A 17,674-nucleotide genomic window follows, 5' to 3' on the forward strand; every position below is an offset into this window, starting at 1 on the left:
GTCCCTCAATACAGTTCCTCGTGTTGTAGTGACCCCCTGCAACCATAAAATTCTTTTCATTGCTACTCCATAACAGCAATCTTTCTTCTGTTATGTATTGTAATGTAAATACCTGGCGTGCAGATAATCTTAGGTGACCCCAAAGGAATCACAACCCACAGGTTAAGAACCACTGACCTAGCATATGGTGGGCATCCCTGGGATGCTGACCATTTGTTCTTCACTCCTATATTTCTCCATCAAAGAATGAAACAGGGCTGGGATGCAGCTAAGTTCAGTATCCAGCGCCACACAAACAGGACTTGCAAGCCCATACCTATAGTCTCAGGACTGGGGAACTAAAGGTAAAAAGATGGACAGTTCAAGGTCATCGTCAGCTCCATGTCAAATTGGAAGCTATCGCGAGACACACGATATTCAGTCTTTAAAAAGAAAGGCAGCAGGGTGGTAGTGGTGCATGCCTTTATCCCAGCACTAGGAAGGCAGAGGCAAGTGGATCTCTGTGAGTTCGAGGCCAGCCTGGCCTACAGAGTGAATTCCAGGACAGCCTGGGCTACACAGAGATACTTGTCTTGAAAAAAAAAAACAGAAAAAAAAAGAAATAGAAAAGAAAGAAGAAGGAATGAAAGAAGGAGAGAGTAAAGGGGGAGGGAGAGAGAAAGGAAGGAAGAAAGGAGGGAGAGAGAGAAGGAGGGAGGGAGGAAGGAAGGAAGGAAGGAAGGAAGGAAGGAAGGAAGGAAGATGGATGAATGAGCGAAACATCACTCCCTTCTTCATATTCTTGGCACATATATGGAGTACAGACTTCCTCAGACATAAAGTACTAATAGTAGTAATAATAACGGTATCTTTCATCTGTTGACTTATCATCAAGCAAATGCTATGAAGAACTCAGCACATCATCTGCTCAATCCACTAGCTCTTCACAAATGGAAGGGCTGGTACCCATCCCAGACATTCTGACTCAGTGTATCCTTACATCAGCCTAGCCTTAAGGCTCGTTCACCCTCAACCCACCTCCTCATCCTTAGGAAGAGACTAAGACTTTGAAAATGATTACAAACTTTTGGATCAAAGTCCTACATCTAGTAAAGTGCACAAGTGAGATCCAATCCCTAATCCCTGGTCCCCAAAAGCTTGTACCTACTACTGTGGCATACTACCCTCATTGTGTGCATGTGTGTATGCATGTGTGTGTGCCTGTGTGCATGTATATGTGTGTGTGTGTTCATCTGTGCATATACATATGTTCTTGTGTGGAAATGCATGTATAAGAAGTGTGCCTTAGATTAACACATGACATGAAGCCTGGCTGTTTTTCTTACATAGGTCCTGAAGTTCAAATTCAGATCCTCATGCTTACACGGCCATCGCTTGAACAACTGAGCTGTCTCCCTAGCAGCCCATCCTCACTTCTATACGTGATGGGGGTCTCTTGATCTCTCTTTCTGCTCTCAAACCTCATCCTACACCTCACTAGTAGAGATGACACTATGTGGAATATATATAATCTGAAAACTGAAGACAGGGCAACAATGGTGGGCAGGCTTTAGAGGAGCACACTAGAACAGGATGATTCCTTCCCCCAAGAAAGCAGAGGACATATGTATATTCTTGCAACAGGACTGAAAATATTCATTTATCATCACAATCATTCAGATTTTATGACTGGAACTTTCATACCATGCACTGTCTTTGCTTCCACCAATCCTGTAGAAGAGTTCTGTACCCCCCTCTCAGATCACAAAGTTGGTGACCTAGTGTGTAGGGTTCTGAGAGGTAGGCAGGCTGGGCAGTCAGCTCAGTATCCCTGTGAGGCTGTGCAATGAGTTGGGTATGGGATACAATGAGAATCGATCTGAAATAAAACACTTTGTTCTGGAGAGGTCAGGGAGAAAACAAATAATCAGGTGAAATCTACCATGTCACCCACTTGAGAACAATGGAAGAGAGAGTCAGACGAGTAGTCTCATCCCACCTTTCCCTGTGACAGCCACTTCTCCACCAGCACCGTCAAGGATGCTCACAGACTGTTTAGTTCCAAAAATCAGTTAGCTTTAAGAGCAACAAAACAACCTCCTTTCTAATCCACCAGATTGACTCTAAGTGGAAATGCATGACAGTTTCCAGGCTGTGATTTATTATTGACCTCCTCTGTTGGGATCAAATGAGAACAAGTTGGTGGGTCATGATTATCATCAAGTAAAGTTAGAGGAATCCCCTGTCCCTAATCAAGATGCCATTAACCCAATTTACACAGAAAATTGTGTATTGAGTAAGAGGAAGGAGAATTGATTTGGTCCATATAGTCAAGAGTACACTTCAGGATCCCTAATACTTCCAAAAGGACAGAGATAGAGATAAGACAACAATGAAAGACAGAGATACAAATACAGAAATAAGATAGCAACAGAGAGACAGAGATAGGGAGACACAACAACAGAGATTTACTTTGGAATACAGGAATATAATATAGATTTATGGATACATAGACTTAGATATGAGCACTGAGAGATAGATAGACAGATAGATGATAGATAGATAGATAGATAGATAGATAGATAGATAGATATGATAAATGGATAGACAGACAGATCGATATATGCATACATACATACATATTCACTTTCAAAGTTTGATCGTGGGGTAATAAGTGCTATTTATTTATTTGGGGGCTTGTTTAGAAGGGACTGTTGTATGTTTAAGACACTATCTCACAGCTCAGGCTAACCTTGAATTTTCAATCGCCCTGCCTCAGTTTCTAGAGTTCTGCAGTTGCAGGCACACACCACTACATGCACTACCTATCCATCTACATGCTTCTCTATCTACCTATTTATTTTATATTTTACTCAGAATCAGAAAAATAAATAAAACATCCTAGCCAAAGGGTGTCCTGGAGCTTCTCTGATTTAGCCTTCACTTTACACCCATAGTAACAGAAGCCTTAGAGGTTATCCACACCCTGAGTCTCTGTCACTTCGGTCCTGTATCTTTTCTTTTACAAGTCACATTCTTTACCACTCCTAGTACAACAGACACCCTATATGGCACCTACACAATGCACCAGATCTTACTCTGAGAAGAAGTGAAGAAACAATAAAGATCAAAATACCAGACTTTCCTTACTGTTAAGGTGATTTTGGCGGTTCCCAATGTGAGAATTCTAAAGACTGCTGGGGCGGGGCGGGACGAGGGGGACCTGGAAGTGAACATGTCTGGGTGTCTAGGCAATCAACCTCGCTGGTGCTCTCAACTATCCTGCTTAGGCCATGAAATATTATGTACTCTGACCCAAGCACCAAATGCCACCTCTCTAGAAACTTAATTTAGCATTGGCTTTCTTCTCAAAGCTCAATGTCATTTGCAAGAACCATAAATAAGCATTATTTGCAATGACATCACAATGCTGGAGAGGCACAACTATGAGAAAAGGGTGCTGTTATAGACAGGAAGTAGATGGGGCAGCTCTGAGTCCTGAGTGACCTGCTGGGAAGGAGGGAAAGGGTGAGTGTTTCCCCCCCCCCCCACCGCCATCACCTTCCTGAAAGCTCAGGTGCTTGGGACACAGCCTGTGACTGCATCTACCACAACTGAGTTTCCTCAGCAGGAGGGCAGACGTTGGCACTCATTCATATCCTCCAGCATTTTTTCTCTTTAACCTCCCTCTACCCAGGCAGAGCTCCCATGAGTATCTGTTGAATGGACACATGAGCAGGAAACTGGTTTTGGTCTCGCCATCTCTAATTAAGGGGATCTCTCTCCCTCTCTCTCTCTCTCTCCCTCCCTCCCTCTCCCTCTCCTCTTCCATCCATGTGATGAGAGTGCTCATGCTGAGCTGAAATGATTCATTACCATGAGTCATCCACTAAAGTAGTAATGACAATGAGACTTGCAGTCAAATGGTAAGCCTCCCTCTGCACAGTTGACTTCAGGACCCTTCAGAACACACTTCTCCCCTTGGACTGACCACTGGGTGGGGCTGCAAGGGGCGCCACCTGTTGGAGCAGGTTTGTTATGCTGTTGTTTACACATTCAACAGATGTTTATTCAACACTTACTGTGTACCTGGCCTAGTACCAGGCACCAGAGACTAAAGTGGTGGCCTTCCCTGTTCTATTCAGGTCACCAATGACCTAAGTCAGTAGTCCTGTGGGCAACTTCACGACTGTAATAACGGTCGTCAAAGATGTGAGTGCAGCAGATTGATCTGACCCAAGAACTGAAAAACGAGCATGAGGTGGGTGGACAATGTTAGGACTATTTCTTAAGACAAGCCTCTCTGCCCACACAAATAATTCCAATCAGACCAAATAAAAGATGTCCATGTTTAATGCAGTACTTCTGTATGGCACCGGGAAAGCATGGCAAAAGAGAAGAGAGAAGGGGAGACCAGGCAAAACCCGGAGACCACGTGTTCATTCTCTAGGGGGCAGCCTAAATCGCCTGTGGGAGTGGTCCTGACCCTCCCTGGGGAGGGGTCACCACTTGGCAGACTTTCTTGACCCTCCCCGGGGAGGTGAAGTTTGGACTGAGGCAACTCTCAGGGGAGGGGGCTTCTAAAGATGGGTACCAGGGACTAGGATGAGGCCCCCAACTTAATAGACAGATGGTTAAAAGAGGAGCATTTCCAACAATGGCAGTAGCAGGATATGCTCCACACACCGCAGGGCTACAGTCAGAGGGCACAGCAAGAGCCTGGAGGGGTTAACAGAAAGCCCAGGAACAGAGACCTTGAAACAGGACAGAAATGTGCCAACAGCAGTTGGAGTCCTGGGAGGATCCTTGCTTCCTTTGGAGTTATGGGGAGAATGGACTGGAGACCAGGGAGTGGATGAGCAGGAGGAGTCAAGAGCTAACAAGGTACCATGTCAGCGGAATTAACAGGATGGCCAAAGCATTGGGGTCACATTCAGGATTAGAGCTCATGGGGCTGAAAAGCTGGTGGCCAAAACCGAGTACCAGGTTGACCTTAAGGACACTTGTCAGCCAGAAACCTAGCACAGGTACACTTTAGTCTGTTACGACATCGCTTCTCCTTCCAGGAATAACATGACCATCCTGTTGTCATCTTGGAATAAAGATGCCCTGAGCCTGGCAGTGATGGAAGTAACCAGACTAGCACATGATGGCTAGGTCTACGGTAGTGGCAATGAAGTTGTACATACTCCACAGAAGGAGAAAGGGTCACATGACCTTCAGCTGGGATCCCAGCTGTCACTCACTCCTCTCCTCTATCCCTAAGCTGAAACATATTAGGATATATATAGGAAATAGAAAGCTGACTACAAATGAGACTCCAAACTGCAACTTCTCTGAGGTCATCGTCCACAACGGGATAAGACTTTGCAGTTGTGTGGTTGATTAGGGGTCGTCCATATTCTGTGAGTGACCCTTTCCCCCTGCTTTGTAAGTAAGTTGGATAAACACATAGATTTGACAAGTCCAATTTTGGTTTATTGTGGGTTTTCTATCTGGGGTATATACATACATACATACACACATACATACATACAAACATATATACACACATGCATGCATATGTATATATGTGTGTATATGTATGTATGCATATGTATATGTGTGCATGTATGTATGTATGCATATGTATATGTGTGTTTTCACATCTGCTCAGGAAATGTTAATGCAGCACACCCCAACACAGATCACCTATTCACCCAGTGGCAAGAGGGTTGCTGAGCACTCCAGTTACAGATACTAGAGAGCCTATTATTTACTCCCACTCACGAGGGCCATAGGAGAAGCTGGCCAGGCAGACAAGAATCACAGCTCCTGGGGCAGGCATTAGCACTGAGCACAGCTCCAAAGTGCTCACCTCTGAGGGCTCCCACAGGAGTGGGCAAGCCCAACAGGCAGACAGGCTACACGAGAAACAGACTAGGAGAACACAAGAGCCCAAGAAGGAACCTTGGATGTGCAACATAGCCAAGGAGATGACAATCCCAAAAGACAATGTGCAGGTCCTGTTCTTGGGACTGATGCAGGAGGAGAGGGGTTTCAGTTGGCAAATTTTGAAACTGGGAGGGACCAGAACTTTGATGAAGACAGCGCTAGGTCTGGCCACACCTTCTCATATCCCTTAGTGGTTTTATCTTACGCTAATCACTCAACTGCTTAAATTTTATTCTTTTGAGTGGTGGGGAGGTTGCCAGGGCAGAGGGCTGATATAAGAGGACAGGGAAATGAATGCAATCCAGATGCATGATGTGAAAGATACAATGAACAAATAAAAGGAAAGCTAAAAAGAAAAAAAATAGCTTTAAAAGTACCACAGTCTTTAAAAGTTCAAACACATTCAAAGTTCAGTTCCTTCAAAGAATCTAGTCTCTTTAAAAATCAAAATCTCCTTTAAAAATTCAAAATTTCTCAATATTGACAGAGGTTTCTGTCCTGCCTGGTCCCGCAGCCGTTCAGTCCCAAAGAAACACACAAAGGTCTACATTAATTATAAATTGGTTGGCCTATTAGCTCAGGCTTCTTATTAACTCTTACATCTTACATTAGCCCATAATTCTTGCCTGTGTCAGCCATGTGGTTTGGTACCTTTCGTCAGTGAAGTATTCTCATCTTGCTTCCTCTGTATCTGGGTGACGACTGCAGACTGAGTCTTTCCTCTTTCAGGAACTCTCCTGTTCTGGTTGCTCTGCCTATACTTCCTGCTTGGTCACCCCACCTATACTTCCTGCCTGGCTACTAGCCAATTAGCGTTTTATTAAAGCAATATATAAGCAACAAATCTTTACAGGGTAGAAGACCATTGTCCAACAGCATCTCAACTGTGAGCTCCTGTAAATATCAAAATTAAACAGTTTCTTAACTTTAGAAGGGAAGAATCAGGGCACAGGCACAGTCACAAAGCAAAACAAATTGGAGTAGAAACAACTCAGTGTCCAATACCTGGGATTCATTCACCATCTTCTGGACTCCTCCAAAGACTGCTTGGGTCACTTCTCTGGCTCCGCCCTCTGCAGCACACATAGCTTGTCTTCTGGGCTCCGGTTGGCTCCACTCCACAGCTACTGCTGTTCTTCGTCATCCTCCCCTGGTGTTGGCATCTCCAAACTGCTGGGGCCTCTTCCTGTGCCTGGGCTGCACTATCACCGATAACCTCTCCTGGGTTCCCTTCAGGAACTGCAACACTGTCACAAAGTGCCAAGCTTCAGCTGTTCTCCATGACCCCTTCATGCCTTCAAAACCAGCACCATCAGGATGACTATTACTCGACAAAGTTCATCTGCCAGCAGGAGATATTACTATCTTGACCAAGTCTAGAATACAGTTTCTGTGTGCCGACCCAAAGTTTAGGTTTTACTTTAGTTGTTCTGATATGTTGTTACTCACAACCGGTTCTTTAGCCCCAGCTAACCAGAACCACAGAATCTTAATTCAAAATAACAAATGGCCCTGATAGTGTTTAAACTTCCCTTTGAGACTTCCCAAGCCAGGCCTCTGTCTTCTGCACTGCCCTCAACATTCTTATCTTCCAAACTCTTACAGAATAGCCCACTGAGATCACAGCGCTAAATGGCCTTTCTAGTCCAAAGTTCCAAAGTCCTTCCACATCCTCCCCAAGACAACAGGGTCAGTCAAGGCTGTGACAGCAACACCGCACTATCCTGGTATCGACTCATTTGAGTTATGATTGCTGTTGCTGTGATGAAACACCATGACCAAAGCAACTTGGAGAGGAAAGGGGTTATTTGGCTTGTGCTTCCACATCCGCAGTGCATCACCCAGGAAAGTCAGGACAAGAACTCAAACAGGGCAGAGACCTGAAGTCGGGAGCTGATGCCGAGTCCATGAAGAGGAGTTTGCTCCCCCAGGCTTGCTCAACCTGCTGTCTTATATAGAACTCAGGACCACCAGCCCAGGGATGGCATCACCCATAATGGGCTGGGCCCTCGCCCATCAATCACTAATTAAGAAAACGCCTACAGGCTTGCCTACAGCCCTATCTAATAGAGGTTTGTTTTTGTTTTTTTTTTTCCATTGAGATTCCCTCCTTTCAGGTGACTTTGGCTTGCGTCACATTGACTCAAAACTAGCCAGCACAGCAGTTACTGTGCCCGTGTTCCTAGGTGTGGAGATGTTCAAAAAGAAAAAGAGGCTGAGATTAGCCCAGGGGCAGACTGCTCAGCCGCTTCTACCTAAGAACCTGAGTTTAAACCCTTAAACCCCAGCACTGCTAAGCAAAAACAGACAGAAGGGACAGTAGGAGGTCATCCTAATAACAACTGTGCCTTGTGAACAATGCAGTCTCTCCAAGGCCATGTACAGCACAACCACCCAGAGGCCCACCTGACTTTGGATCCCTCTAGACTTCTCCTTTAGGTTAACTAACTTACAGAATCCCATTCTGTGATCTGAGGACTGGAGGTGGGCCACCGGCAGAGTTCTGAGAGCCCATCCTCCACGGGGCCCTTGGTGTCACACCCTCCTGCCACAGCACACAGCACATCAGTAGGTTGGCACAAGGCCTAGCTAAAGGTCCAACTTGTGCAGCGCCTCCCATTGTCAGGTCAACTGAGGGATTCAAGGGGAATTGACATATCTCGTTACAGAGAAGCAAGAGGACATCTTGTCAAAAGGGGAGACCCTCCTGAGACGATCACCTTTGCCGTCCCCTGCCCCAACCCTCAACTGCCTACCCTCGTGCATGTGCCATGCTCTCTAACTGTTATATGACTTTTGGATTGGTGAGCTATATTCCACCAGCAACTAGGAGCAGAGGAGCGCTGAGTAAGGGTCAGAGGAGGACAGGAACCCGTATGGATGGCTTGATGCTCTGAGGTCATGTCTGTACCCACACCGGGTGGTCTGGAGGAAGAGGGGCCATTGGCATGACTTCTGGAAGGCACAGAAAGGCTGGGTGGGCCTCAGCACCTCTTAGAGGAAATGGACATTTCAATCCTCACTCACTCGACAGACCCTGCAAAGAAACACAGGGATAGCCCCCTGTCTCAGACAAAGCTTCCTCTGTGGAGCTAACTGATCCTGTTTCTACCAGAGGGAGAAGCAAAGAGCACAGGCATGTCCCAGGGTCTTTAGCTTCTCCTGAGTCTGAGTCTTCTCAGAGTATGGGTGTGGAGTTCAGACAGGGACTTGGGAGACTCACGTGGTACTTAAACTCCAGGCAATGCAGAATAGCAAAGGGTCCTCAGCAGCCTGGTGAGAAGCTGGGAGGAAGTGACCGCACATCTTCCTAAAGTTCAGACTCCTAATATAACATTTATTACTCTCATCTATGAATTTATGTACAATTTGTTATACATGGTTTTTAGACTTATTTATGAAGTGGTTTAATTAATATCCTGTCTTGTTACTTTTCTATTACTGAGATGCAACACCATGACCAAAGCAATATATGGAAGAGTTTAGTGAGGTTTCGAGTTCAGAGGCTGAGTCCATGACTACTGTGGTGGGGGCCATGGCAGCAGGCAGGTAGGCATGGCGCTGGAGCAGTAACTGAGAACCTATATCTAGATCCACAAGCACCAGGCCGAGAGAGCAACTGGACATTGCGTGGACTTTAGAAATCTCAGGTGCCATACATCTGCCAAGAAGGCCACACTTCCTAATCCTTCCCCAAAATAATTTCACCAACTAAGAGCCAAGCATTCCCATATATTAACCTATTGGGGCCATTCTCGTTCAAACCACCATAAAATCTTCCACTGTCATTAATGCCTTCTGTGTTTTGTTTTTTCTGTTTGTGTTGCCAACATGTAACACAAGATTGACACATAGTCGCTACTCCTGACAGGTTTTTTTTTTTTTAATTTTTGGTTTTTGTTTGTTTGTTTTTGAGACAGGGCTTCTCTGTGTATCTTGGGCTGCACTGAAACTCACTCTGTAGACCAGGCTGGCCTCAAACACACAGAGATCCGCCTGCCTCTGCCTCCCAAGGGCTGGGATGAAAAGCACGTGCCCCCACACCCAGCGTGATTTTTTTTTTAATTAAAGAATGAACCAATCTTTAACATAGCCCTTGCTTGCACTTTCACCATTTCTCAGAAGCACATAGATGCCACCAGCAGGTGGCAATGAACACAGGAGAGAATTTCGGGCTTTGGGGATGGTGGAAGCTAGGAATTATATAACAGTTCAACAAATCTGGATTTCTGTTTATTTCCTCAACCCGACTAAGAGAATCACAACGTGTGGCAGGATATCAGCTCAAATCCCGCTCTTTACAGCCTAGTTCTTAAACAAGCTCCACAATCCTTCAAGCTTTGGCTACACATCCATAAAATGAAAAAAAAAATTGGGGATAGGGGTTTGAGACAGGGTTTTTCTGTGTAGCCCTGGCAGTCCTAAGACATGCTCTGTAGACCAGGTTGGCCCCGAACTCATGGATATCTGCCTGTCTCTGCCTCCCAAAAGCTGGGATTAAAGGTGTGTATCACCACTGCCCGACTTTCAAATGAAATGGGTAGGAGCAGGTTTTATTATAAGGATTAAATAAATGAGGTAAACTAGTATCTTACATAGACATAGGTATAATCTCAATGTTCATTTTTAAAGTCAGTGTGGTGTTGCATGCCTGTATTTCTAGCACTTTGGAGATGGGAGCAGAGGGATTCAGTGTTGAAGGCCAGCCTAGGTTACAGGGGAACCCTACCTTAAAATAGTAATAAAAAATTCACTGCCAACAAAAATTACTTCCATATCAATATTTAGCACAGGAGTTGAGGCAAAATAGATGGAGTTGGAAAAAAGCCAAGAAGACTGGGGGTGGGGGGGAATGGCAGCATTCTCAGGCTCTGTTCTTCTCAAAAAAAAAAAAAAATGAGTTTTGAGTTCGTGACCCTGATTTCCTTCTTGAAGAAACTAAAGAGAGAGTGGCTCCGCTTTTCCATGATGACCCATCCAAGGTTAGATCAGGCCATCAAAAGGAGAGATGTTCTCCAATCAAAAAACCTCAGAACACAGCAGAAGGAGTTTTCAGAGGAAATCATCACTCCAGATACGTGACGGCTCTCAAGCACTCACCCGCTTCTTCCCCAGTAAATGCGAAGGCTGCTAGCGTCAGTAAATAAACCTTTTGCCAGGCACGTGTAACTTTCATAGTCCAAAATCTGTGATCGATTTCTCTCTGAAGAATTTCCAGTTCTAAATTAATTTTTAATATACTGACCTACAGTACCCAGCTATTTTTAGACAAAGCTGTCTGCTACCCTTTAACTTAAAGTATGCTGAGAGACATAGAATGCGGGGATATCACACTTCCAAAAAACGCCTGGAAAGAAGAAATGTGTCCAGTGCTCTCTGGTGACAAACCACCCTGAGGGGGTACCAGGGAGTCTTCGAAGGATTGGCTCTGTCCTAATCCAGGGTCCAATCTTATGCACCAGCTCTACCTACAGGTAGATGGGCACATCAACAACACCTGCCTAGAAAGAGACATCCTCCACTGGCGCCCATGACGCCCAAAGAGCAAACATACATGTTGAGATGTGTCAGGTATGAACTTGGTCCTTCCCGCATTCAGAACCTGGCTTCCAGTCCTCATATTCCAGCCCCTCGGTAGCTAGAGGAGAGGAGAGGGACAGGTGAGAACGAGAACCCTGCTGAGCAGGCCAAAAAGAAGAAAGCACTTCCCTGCAGTCCACGCCCCCCTCCCAAGGTCCCCTGGGCTCTGCTGACTCTTGGCAGTTAAAAAAACCATTGCAGACACCGAATGACTCCTGCAATGACTACGTAGTCCAGAAGCACAAGGGCTTTAAGCTGTTGATTTCTGCCTCCCCAGCCCCCAGAACAGCACTCAAAGAAATCCTTGGAATTTTGTCCAAGTACTGAAAAGGGGAAGTTGGGAGAGATAGGATATGCTCAGGAAACTCAGAGACAGGAAACAAAGAGCAATGCTGGTCTTCAGAACCATATAAAGATAAGTTTGATGACCAGGAATGGTGTTCTCTGTTCGTAAACCCAGCACTTGAGAGGCAGGAGCAGGTGGGTTCAAGACCAACCTGTTTTGAGTGAGTACCAGGCCAGCCAGGTTTGCAGAGTGAGACTGTTTCCAAAAAAAGGTGGGGGGGGTGATGGGGACTGGTGAAAAAATTAAGTAGCTATGCAGTTTTTGGTCTGAGATAATAAAAAAAATAGAAACAATTGCCCTTGTTTTAAGTCTCTGCATGCTGGGGTGATTTTGGCTGCACAATGACAGACATGGGAACCAGTGAGGAGAAGGAACATCTACTAGACCAGCGGTTCTCAGCCTTCCTAAGGCTGCGACCCTGTAATACAGTTCCTCCTGTGGTGGTGACTCCCAACCATAAAATTATCTTTGTTGCTACATCATAACTGCAATTTTGCTACAGTTATGTACCAGTGTAATGTAAATATCTGATTATTTCCAATGGTCTTAGACAGCCCCTATTAATGGGTCAGGCGACTCCCAAAGGGGTGGTGATCCACAGATTGACAGCCGCTGTACTAGCCACAGTCTGCAGTGGCCTCTGCTGCCCCTGCTATTCAATGTCTTTTCTAGGTCACATGTGTTGAGTCCTAGTACGGAAAGGCCTGTTTTATTTCTTTGGCAAAATTTCTTTTTACCGTTTTAAAATAAATCATGTTATTATTGGTCAACATGTGCTGTGTGTGATGTATGATGTGTGTATGAGTGTCACAGATGCCATAGCATGCAAGTGGAGGTCAGGACAATTTGGAGGAGTCAGTTCTGTTCCCCATCCCCCAGTGGCAATCAAATTCAGGTAACTGCATGCTGAGCCATCTCGAGGGACCTGGAGGGAACTCGCCTGCTTTCCAATGTGCTTCTGAGTGCAGGGAGACTTGGCTGGGCAGAGAGGAAGAGAACCCAGCAGACAAGGTTTACCCACAGCCCCAGTAACAATGACTCGAAGGAGAGATGAGTATTGGTTGACCATATGGTCCCTCCTCTCAAGCAAAACGAAGAGCAGGAACAAGAGAGAACAACCATGGTCCTCTGCCACTGATTCCTACTTAGGACATATTCATCCAGAAAAGCAAGCATGCCTTCCATGCAGGCTTTGGACAGAGCAGTTTGTTTGTTTCTTTTTGGGGTCTTGAGATACATGCGGTGGTCAGAGCTCAGAGCTGCGTGCTGTTTGTGACAGGCCTAGGACCCTGTCTTGGGGGCAGCAGGACCACTGTGAACTGACACTAGAGGTCTCAGCCTCCCATAGACATCCCTCCTCCCATCCAGTCGCTGTCACCCACACAGCCTGTTGCCTGCTGGCTCTGTGAAGAGAGCCCTTTATGTCTCTCACAATAGGCCCTAGTCATGTTCTATTTTTAATGGATTTTAAAAGTCTGTTCTGCAAAGGAAAAGTCCCTGAAAAAAAAAAAAAAAAGGCTGGAATCTCACCCAGGGAGGTGACACAGTGTGTCCTGGCACCAGAGAAAGAGGCAGAAAACGGGTCCCCGCAGGTCCCTGCATCCTGTGGTGTGGTGAACCTAGTGGAACTGGAAGTTTATGCTGCACCACCCAGGTGGCCTGTTGCCTGCCTCCATCCTGTCCCTGAAGGAGAGTGACGAAAGGAGCTACAAAAAGGGAAGGTCCTGACTAGACCTCACCTGTGTGGAAACGGTCTGTACCTGTGCATAAGGACAAGTGGCGAGAAGGCCTCTCCTTCTGCCTCCCTCCCTTGATCGTCATGGTCCCAGTGCCTTCTGCTGACGGAAAGTCAGCACAGCCTCCAGCCATGCTGAACAGCCAGGCTACACTGCAGTGGTGTGAGCCTCTCTGTCGTTCCTCGCCTCTGCCTCTATGTCGGGCACCTCTCTGCACCCGTCCTTCCTCCCGCTCCTGACCCCTGCCTTGTGTCTTCTTTGCAGTTCTTCCCTTACGGAGATGCCTCCAAGTTCGCACAGCACGCCTTCCGCACCTTCGACAAGAACGGTGATGGCACCATCGACTTCCGAGAGTTCATCTGCGCCCTGTCCATCACCTCCCGGGGCAGCTTTGAGCAGAAACTGAACTGGGCTTTCAACATGTACGACCTGGACGGTGACGGCAAGATCACCCGGGTGGAGATGCTGGAGATCATTGAGGTGAGTCTTTGAGAAGGGACACAAGGTAGTGTGGGTAGGGAAGCCCCCCTCCCCCAGAACCATATCGGGCCGGTGCCCCTGGAGCTATTTTTCTCACTCTCTGGGAGCCTGCTAGTTACATCCAGGCTTTGATTTCTTCCGCATGGTCCCCACTGCAGTGCTAGGGATGTCAGTCACAGAACCAGAGCCAGGTCCTTCCTGACACCTAAAACTGGTGCTTTAGCTGGCCACTCACTCAGTACAAGGTCTTCAACCAAGCAAAAAAAAAAAAAAAAAAAAAAAAAAAAGACTTTCTGAGAGCAAAGGGTGTTTATTGCCACCAGGGTCAGTGTCTCCAGTTTCTAATCTAGTTGGGCTCTGCTGAACATGGCAACCCCTTTCTTATACCAGTTTGAAAAGGACAGGAGTCCAGTGAAGCGAACAGCTGTAGGGGGTCCTCTCCAGATTGCATGGAATCCAGAGATTTTTTTCTAGTTGTGTTACCAGGAATCCACGATTCCTCTGCCCACTCTTCTGGTTCCATCGTCACCATTTCTCCTTGGGTACTGTCTCTTGGATACACCAGCCCTCTTGGATGTCCCATAGTATTCATTCAGTCTCTCTTCTCTCCTCTTTGGGGGGAGGACGGAACCTTTCCCTTAGGCTCCTCCCTCACATCACCTGACTCCATTTACATCATACCTCCCCAGCGAGCCTTCCTTCCAGTAATCCTCTTCAAGCGCCTACTGTATCCTAGAGCAACCTAACTCGACTGCAAAGGGACCTTTGGAGCATTTGTCATCACCCCAGGTGACCCTTCGTATCAACGATATAACAAAACACAGATCCTGAATAGAGAAGGGCTCTACACACCCACTGCTGTTATCCCAGAACCTGCAGGCACTCAGAGCTGATGGAAGCACTGGTGTCATTCATTAAATTAAAAGGTCTTGATGTGCTGATACATCCCTGCCCCCACCCCCTATGGTCCAGGGAGAGAGATGCTCTACTGATCATGGACAAGACAGAGCTGAGATGGGCATAGTAGACAGCAGCCCAAACCCAAGAACCCTTTCCCATTCCACTACTCTCCTTCAGCCCCCTCGCTTGAGTCCTGCCCCTAGTCTGCCCAGCCCTGAAGTCAGGTTCAGGCTCTTCTAATACTTGCCCTGTATAAAAGGAGGAGCCTTATCCTCCTCTGGCTTTTTCTGCTCTGTCATCAGTGTGTATAGGACCCCTCCAAGATGTTTAACAAATAGTACCTCACTTCTCTATTTAATGGTCACTTATTCTTGAGACTAGCTGTAGCTTAAATTTTCTAAGCATGGAGCCTTGTTTTTTTGTTGTTTGTTTGTTTTGTTTTAATTTCCCTCACCATTCAATCCTCAGTCCTTTGTTCCTTTTCGTATGCAACCTGGCTCTCTCTCCAAGCTCCTTGTGATCTTCCTTCTCAATGGGTTTTTCCAAGTTTCTTCTTCTTGACTTCTGGCCACATTTCTCCCACTCATGACCAATCCCGTTATCCCCTGCACTTGTTCTCAAATCATTGTTAATGCCCTTTAGCCAAAGACCACCAAAAACATACCTGCTGTCACACAAGTCACACTTATTATTAACCAAGGCAAATTCAGAAAGGAGGTCCACTGGCTACTGTCCCAGGTAGGGTTACCACTGCTATGATGAAACACCGTGACCAAAGCAACTCGGAGAGGGAAGGGTTTATTTGGCTTATACTTCACACCGTTGTCTGTCTTCAAAGGTCCACGAACCCAAGCAGGGCAGGAACTCAAGCAGGGCAGGAACTGGCTGGCTATGGAAGGATACTGCTTACTGGCTTGCTCAACATGTCTTTCTCAGCCTGCTTTCTCATAGACCTGCAGGACCACCAGTTCAGGGGTGGTACCATCCACAGTGGGTGGTGCCCTCACCCATCCATCACTAGTTCAGAAAATGCTCTCCAATTTTGCCTACAGTTGCATCTTTTGGAGGCATTTTCTCAATTGGGGCTTCCTCCTCTCAGATGTCTCTAGCTTGTGTCAGTCAAGTTGACGGAAGCCCAGCCAGCACAGATACTTTGCTCACGACTGTGACTAAATGCCTGAGGAGGAGAGGTTTATTTTGGTGCAAGGTTTAAGGTTACATTCAGTCCTTCATAGGAGGGAAGGCTGAAGCCTGAAGCTTAAAGTATCTGATCACTTTGCGTCCGGTGGTCAAGCAAAGATATGGGTGCTGATGCTTAGCTTGCTTCCTCTTTTGATTTGGTATAGAACCCCAAACTATGGAAAGGCGCCACCCACAGTTAAGATATCTCTTTGTACCTCAATTGATCTCATCTAGAAATTCCTTTATGGATACTATAGAGATTTGTCTTGTAGATGATTCTAGATCCCATCAATCTGGCAATGGATATTAACCATCACAGAGGACTTGTAGGATGGGAGTTTTGCTAGGGTGGGGTCCGAGGAAGCAGGGCTCACTCTGCACTGGGTACTGTCACATAATGGAGAAGGGAGGAGCCTCCATGGCACACTACCTCAATAAATCCCATCTTTAAAAAAGATTAACAGTATTAAGGGTAAAGCTTTGGTTGCTAAAGAAGCAGTGGTTGTTCGTCTTAGATGTGTGGCTTTCTGTGACTTGGACTTGTTCAGACATGGTCTACAGAGTGTTTTTTACATGATCTGCCGTAGCCGTTGGTGTTCTATGAAACCGATCTTGTGTGACTGGAGAGTGTCAGGTGTGGATCATGTGTGACTAGAGAGTGTCAGGTGTGGATCATGTGTGACTGGAGAGTGTCAGGTGTGGATCATGTGTGACTGGAGAGTGTCAGGTGTGGATCATGTGTGACTGGAGAGTGTCAGGTGTGCATCATGTGTGACTGGAGAGTGTTGGGTGTGGCTGTGAGGTCCAGATGAACCACATTAGCACTCAGGGTCCCCGGATCACACCAGGTAGCTCCCTGGACACTGGTAGCAGCTTCTTTTTCTCAGCCATGAGCTATTTCTCTTTCTTTTCTTTTCAAGTTCTTTGTTCCTCCTTCCAATCCTGTGCATTTTCATCTTTTGGGTTGTGAACCTAGCCTTTATCAGCTGAGTCATCGTTCCAGCCTGACCCTGTGCATTCTCACACAAGATTTTGTGGGTGAATTTCTCACCTGGTTGGGGTGGGTTGTGTGACTTTTTCCTCTCCTTTGCTACGATGAATATCACATCTTATTACCTATATGGTACTGTTTTTATTCAGAGTGTTGAGGTCTGTTTGGAAAAATGGATCAGTTGCAGGTGGGTTAGTGTGGTCTCTCTAAGACTTGTTTAGGGTAGTTCAAGGAGGAACTTTCTTCAAAGTTAGTTTTTCTATAGCCCCGAGCCTGTTCTAGGGTCTCTACAAATGATGTCATGTATTCACTGAGATCTTTTCACTCTGAGTGGGTAGAACCTTCCCTGAGTAAGATGGGACTTTATTCATGCGTGCAAATAAAAAAAGGCATATAATCAATATGAGTGCAATTAGAAAAGGGGGTTTCAGAAGACTGAGCCCCGAGGCCAAAAATGTTTAGACAAGAACACGAAGAACAATCAGTAAAGCAGATTGAGAATGATTGACAGGGCTGGGGAGTCCAGAGTTCTGACAAGCACAAGGG

General features: G+C 46.2%; 1 protein-coding gene across 1 annotated transcript in view; it reads left to right on the forward strand.

Moving 5' to 3' along the window:
• Vsnl1 (visinin like 1) overlaps positions 1-17,674 on the forward strand; it is a 119,012-nt gene that overhangs the window by 92,453 nt on the left and 8,885 nt on the right. The window contains exon 3 of the mRNA XM_048439720.3: positions 13,840-14,055. Within this exon, the coding sequence (XP_048295677.1) occupies positions 13,840-14,055 (216 nt within the window). The remainder of the gene's footprint in view (positions 1-13,839; positions 14,056-17,674) is intronic.

This window comes from Myodes glareolus, chromosome 6, assembly GCF_982192425.1.
Source record: "Myodes glareolus chromosome 6, mMyoGla1.1, whole genome shotgun sequence".
Lineage (NCBI taxonomy): Eukaryota > Metazoa > Chordata > Mammalia > Rodentia > Cricetidae > Myodes > Myodes glareolus.